Below are 6,000 nucleotides of genomic sequence, written 5' to 3' on the forward strand. Positions count from 1 at the left end.
ATTTTAAATCAGCCTCTCTCACTTTCACTCTCACACACGGGCACACACACACAGCACTGAGTTAAGTTAAACTATAAATTGTGTTCGCATATATTGTTTTCAAAGAAATCCTTTGAGAAATTGCTAATTCATTTAAATGTGATAAATAAGAATATCCTCATAACTGACATTTTTGGTTGGCTAAATTGTTAACAGAATATTATTCTATCAAATGGATTTGTATATTTACTGAATTTTTTATCTGGAACATAGAAATGATAATATGAATGAGTTCAATAAATATTTAGATTTTAACAGCAGAAATATATTTAGCGTTTGTATTCTGTACTGCACTGGCTCCTGTCATGTATGAGATGTAGTTTCTGCTTTCTGGGGACCTACTGTTTGGAGAAAATAGGGTGTGTGTGTGTGTGTGTGTGTGTGTGTGTGTGTGTGTGTGAACACTTACACGTACATGTAGTAACATGAACCCTGCTGGGTAAAGGAGTGTTCATAGAGTGAGGGTTTGAGCTTTGCCTTGAAGCAATGGTAAGATACATTTTTGTGTGAAGAAGGTAGTAGGAAATTTTAGGTGAGGGCATATTTTGATCACAGGCTTAGTGGTAGGTACGTTGGTTGACATGGGAGTTTTTTACAGGAAAAGCCAAAGAGGTAAGTTTGAAAAAGGAAAATTTGGGAACTTTTCAGAACCAGGCAAAGAATAATGAATTTTTGTTTCTCCTATGCACTATGAAAACCACTTAAAATATTTGAGCAAGGGCTTACAAAATTAATTTAGAAAGGTTATTTAAGTCATTATATGGTAGATCCTTGACTTTAAATAATTTAAAATTTATAATTTCTACTACTTGTTTTAGAGAGATCTTTGGGACTCATGATTTTTTTTTTTCTTTGATGTTGGTAGAGGCACAAATTAGTTGCATATACTGTGCTGAGACACTTAGCTAGTGAGTGAGTCTGAGGAAAGGTGTAGTGCAAGGGAAGAATGTGAAGAAGTTGGAGGAAGAAGGTCCTGAAATGCTGTGAACTCCATTCAGCAGAATTGACTCTGCCATATCCTTTGCACAGTTCTCACTGCTTGGTAAACAAAACAGCATGTCCTGTCTTCTTGGAGCTTAATGATAAAGTACTTGCTGTAAGTGAGACATTGTTTTGTTTGATATACATGTATTAACATGTTCATACTTCTAGTAGCTCTAAGTAATATGTAATACTATTACTTCCATTTTACAATTGAAATAAGAGGCTTAAAAGAAGTTAAATAATTTGTGCAGTGTTACACAACAGAGGAAAAACTGCATGGCTGGAATTCAAACCCATGCAGTTTGCTTCTAGAGTCTACATGCTTTATATCAGTGTGTTTCTTCTGCATCTCGTAGAAGCCCCCAATAGGATTGCCAAAGTCAAAGGGCTTAAGGGGCCAGGGAGGAGAGAACAGATGGCTGTTACAGAGGGAAAGGGTTAATCTTGGTGGAGGAAGAAGGGTGGTAGCAGAGGCATGGAGCCAAAGTGAGACTGGTTAAATGTGAGAAATACAAGTGTTGCTGAAGGAGCGGTCTTAGTTCTGGTGAGGGGCCAGAAGCTTCATGATTTGTGTGGTTACCAGTGGAAGCCCAACAGCCAACTTGGTTCAGCATGCCACCTCTGTCCACATGGCCAGTCTGAAGGGGGAGAGGGTCACTCACTTTTTGAAGTGACTTTATGGAAAAGAAAGGTTGGCTCTAAATTGACTTAACATATGTAAAGGTTAGTTGAATGCACAGGCAGGAGAGTTAGAGTTAAACTTGGAAAATTACTGCACCCTTAAAGAAATGGGTAGATCTGCTATTTGGGTGAAAGAATTCTTTGGTTTAAGACATCTTAAATTTAGGACACACAGGGTCATTCTTAGGAGAAGAGTCAACTAGATTGTGAATTAGAGTTACCATCATAGATTTGACATTAAGGAAGCTAATGATGCTTGTTAGTTAACCCCCAGTGTTTGGAGATTATTGTCCTAGGGGCCAACCATTTCACATTAAGGATGTTTTTTGTTTGCTTGTTTTGTTTTTAAAAAGGAATACTGAGTGGAATGGATTCTAGAATTGATAGATGAATAATGTTGGACTAAGCAATTGAAGGTAGTATATTAAATGATATTTTTGTTCCTCAGTTGAACTTTTATTCCTGGTTGTACTTTGGTTGTATTTTTGGTTCTCCTCAGTATAGCAGAGAAGAATCCCAAATTATTCTGTTAATTTTAGTATCATTGGGGAACAGACAAACGTGATTTGAAAGGATGAGAAACTTTAATGTTGCCTTCAACTGATAAGTGTTTAATATTGCCAGAAAGTGATAGGACTTTTTATATTTTCAGAGAAACTTTCACTTGCTTATGTTGTGGTTTTGTATTCAGGTCAACAGCTGTAGCCCCATGACAAATAACAAAAATAGATATATTTCATATTCCAGTGTGGAATGCCATCAGGGGACTTAGAAGCATAGCAAATGACTGTAACTAGAATTCTCAAGAAGGCCTCCAGTGTCTCCTTAGGAAGCCCAGGCTTTGCAGTAATACTCATTGCTGAATGAAAGGGGACATTTAAATTGTCAGTATTTGCTATTTTACTCCCTCCCTCCTTGGATAAATCATACATGGTGTTGCTTTCCATCTGTCGGCAGCAAATGTTGCCAGTGCAGAGGCTGATGTCCTTGCCCCAGAATATTTGTGCAGCACAGCTTTGCGTTTGCAACTTGTTTTTAATTTCAACTTGATCTTGAATCCCATTTGCTTGCCAAATCTTCAGGGAAGGTATTCAATAAATTATATTTTCCAGAATAGTGTTTTTGTTACTTTTTGAAGAAATCCTGAATAATGATGTAATGTCCCATCCTCTCCTCTTTCTTGTTTCTAATATATAAAATGATTGACATCTCCAAGGATAAATAAATGATGATACCAGAATTATTAGGTAGGAATGTTTTCTTTGGCAATTTATTTATCATTAAGCCTGTATATAAAGTAATCTTTACATCCCTTAATGAGAAAGATTCTTCGTTTTTATTTTAATTCCAGTTCATGTAATCTTAAGTCTTTGGTGCAACCCTATAATCGAGGTTTTCTACTGTCTATCACACACTGTTAAATTCATGTAACACTAATGCCTTTATTAAAAAGTACTGGGAAAGTTCTGTATCATAATTAAAATTCTCTTTAAATGATTATTATAGTGGGTGAACCTTAAAAACATCATACTGAGTAACAGAAGGCAGACACAAAAAGCCACATGTTGTGGTATGATCTTATTTGTATGAAGCATCCAAAATTGTCCCAACTATAAGTAAAGAAAGCAGATCAGTGGTTACCAGGGACTTGGGGGAGGAGAGAAATGGGGAGTGACTGTTTAATGCATACAGGGCTTCCTTTTACAGTGATGAAAATGTCCTGAACTGGATAATGGTGATGGTTGCACATCATTGTGAATATTTTAAAAGCCTCTGAATTGTACCCTCTCAAATGGTTAAAATGGTACTTTTATGTTGGGTATATTTTACCACAAAAAATTGGTTGTAGTGATTGTCTCTTTTATGTTGATGCTGTCTTATGGTTTCTAAAGTTAAGTATCTTTCAAGCTAGTAAATATTTGTGAAATTAATCTTCTGTTACTATGTTTTATTTAGGTAAAATGATCCATTCTATGGTAGCTCATTTGGATGCTGTTACAAGTCTAGCAGTAGATCCTAATGGAATCTATTTGATGTCTGGAAGTAAGTCTGAACTTCCTATACTATGCACAAGCTTAGTAAAAGAATTGTTACTTAATAACACTCTTTTTGTTCTTTTACAGGCCATGACTGTTCTATTAGGTTGTGGAATTTGGACAGCAAGACATGTGTTCAAGAAATAACAGCACACAGAAAGAAATTGGATGAATCAATATATGATGTTGCTTTCCATCCCTCAAAAGCATATATTGCTAGTGCAGGGGCTGATGCCCTTGCCAAAGTGTTTGTGTGAATCAACAGAAATTGGCATCATAACAACAGATTCACTTGGACAGAAAGAGGGTCTGCATCACTGCCATCAAAAAAGGTTACTGATAAGACACTACATGTGATCTGCCTGGCGAAGACTATTTAGGGCAGGCATAAGTTGGTGGAAATCACATCTTACTGTCAGGTTCACTAATTTAATTGTAATTACTGTATTTTGTGGGACAAAAAATAAAGGGACTCCAGTATTTGTGGCGTGTACTGGATACAAACTGAGCATATGTCTGTTTTCTAGGTATCTTTAAGCCAATGTGGAGTCTGACCTTACAAAAAGGACTTTTATTTTGGACTCTGTGTGCTGCCTTAGGGTTAGGAATGTGGTGCTCTAGTTGGGGGGAAGTGAGCTCCAAGAGTAGTTTTTTTTTTTTCATCTCTTAGTGATCTTCTGTTAATCAGTTGAATGCCACAGATTCCCTTTTAAACTTATTTTGCTTTAAAAAAAAGAAAATTTAACTTAAAATATTTTAGCATTAGTTGCACAAAATGTTTGGATAAAATTCTAGTTTTTATAAGTCTTTTTATATATTTAGCCTGTCACAACAGTGCTCAAGATTGTATTGAAGTTTTTCTGCATTATAAACCCTAAATCAGAGATCTCACTGACCCGCTTCCGTGTAACCACACTCTTTCTTTTGCCTAATACAGCTCAGCTAAGTCCTTCCATAGATGCTAATCACCTGCTTCATCACATAATTGTCTTCATAAACCAAGGACTGTTAAGTGTATTAAAGTGAAACAGTGGGGTTTAGTACTCCAATGAACTCTTAAAAAATTTTAAAAGCTAACTAATCTTGGCATCCTATCACTATGTGATATTTTGTACATCTTACTGTATTTACAAGTTTATTTATCAAGGATTATCCATCTTGCTAATAGCTTATTATTTATTTCACTTTTTGTTGGTCTTTATATCCTTTTATTAATGTGCTAAAGGAACCTGTATATCTATTTTGGAACTCTTTGAATAGTCTAAAATAGACTAAAAATGGAATATTTTATAGTTGAAGATACATACCAAGGTGATTCTCCCCAGATACATTTCTTGGTTTACCATGATTCCAAACAAAACTATCTTGTTCAAAAATATGTCAATTTTTATTTGCGTTACAAATAGGATACAAAATTACTGAATCAGGATACAGAAATTTGCTGTTTGGACTAGCTATCCCTGTTTTATTTTTTCAGTGTGCTTAATTTTATGGTGTAACTAAAGATTTTGTTTGTGTAATGCATGATTAAGACAATAAAATATTTTTTCTAGTCTTCCAAGAAACTTTTCTGATCAGTTAGCAAGTTTTGATGAGTTTTGTAACAAGGTTTTTGTTTTACAAACTATGAATCAGCAAATTTTTAAGATTGTACCACATAGCAAAAATACAGCTGTTGAAAAATAATGTATATAAAATGCATATAATAAATATTAAATTGTGTACCTGTATGTTACTGTTGGCTACATTATTTTGTGTTGAATAATAAAGTGCAATACTTCATTCTCCATCATTAAACTAGGAAATGGAGATGATTTCCTCAGCAAGTCCTTCATTTTTTAGGCTGTTCTTTTAAAGTTTGTACTATTTATTGATATTCTAATAAGATTACAACAGTTAACACTATTAAGAATGCCTTGCTAAGTACTTCATCCCACGTGGGGATAATAAAATCTTCAGTCGAAATGAGTTAGGTATTTCAAAAAGACAAAAAAAAGAAAGAAAGAAAGAGAACACCAGAGATGAAGTTTTAAATAATTTCCTTAAACATCCCGTTACTTCATTAAATCTGAATTTCATTTAGTTGTGCTGTCACCCCTATCTAGCTGTTCTTGTTTCCACAAAAAAGTTCGGCAGAAAATAAACTATTATTCGTTAATTAAAGGTCATCCTTATAAATAATGTTTAGTATTAATCTCAAAACTTTTTCCTTCAACAAGGTAATATCATCCTTTTTCTTTGAAGGGAATTGCAAATGGAG

The 6,000-nt window shown here is 34.6% G+C and overlaps 1 protein-coding gene across 2 annotated transcripts in view; it reads left to right on the forward strand.

The window, feature by feature from the left end:
• The window catches only part of STRN3 (striatin 3), a 112,833-nt gene extending 107,363 nt beyond the window's left edge, over positions 1-5,470 (forward strand). For both annotated transcript variants that reach the window (XM_024551349.4, XM_024551350.4), the window contains 2 exons: positions 3,661-3,747; positions 3,828-5,470. In XM_024551349.4, the coding sequence (XP_024407117.1) occupies positions 3,661-3,747; positions 3,828-3,997 (257 nt within the window). In that variant the 3' untranslated portion in view covers positions 3,998-5,470. The remainder of the gene's footprint in view (positions 1-3,660; positions 3,748-3,827) is intronic.
• The last annotated feature ends 530 nt before the right edge of the window (positions 5,471-6,000 follow it).

Source organism: Desmodus rotundus, chromosome 7 (assembly GCF_022682495.2).
Source record: "Desmodus rotundus isolate HL8 chromosome 7, HLdesRot8A.1, whole genome shotgun sequence".
NCBI lineage: Eukaryota > Metazoa > Chordata > Mammalia > Chiroptera > Phyllostomidae > Desmodus > Desmodus rotundus.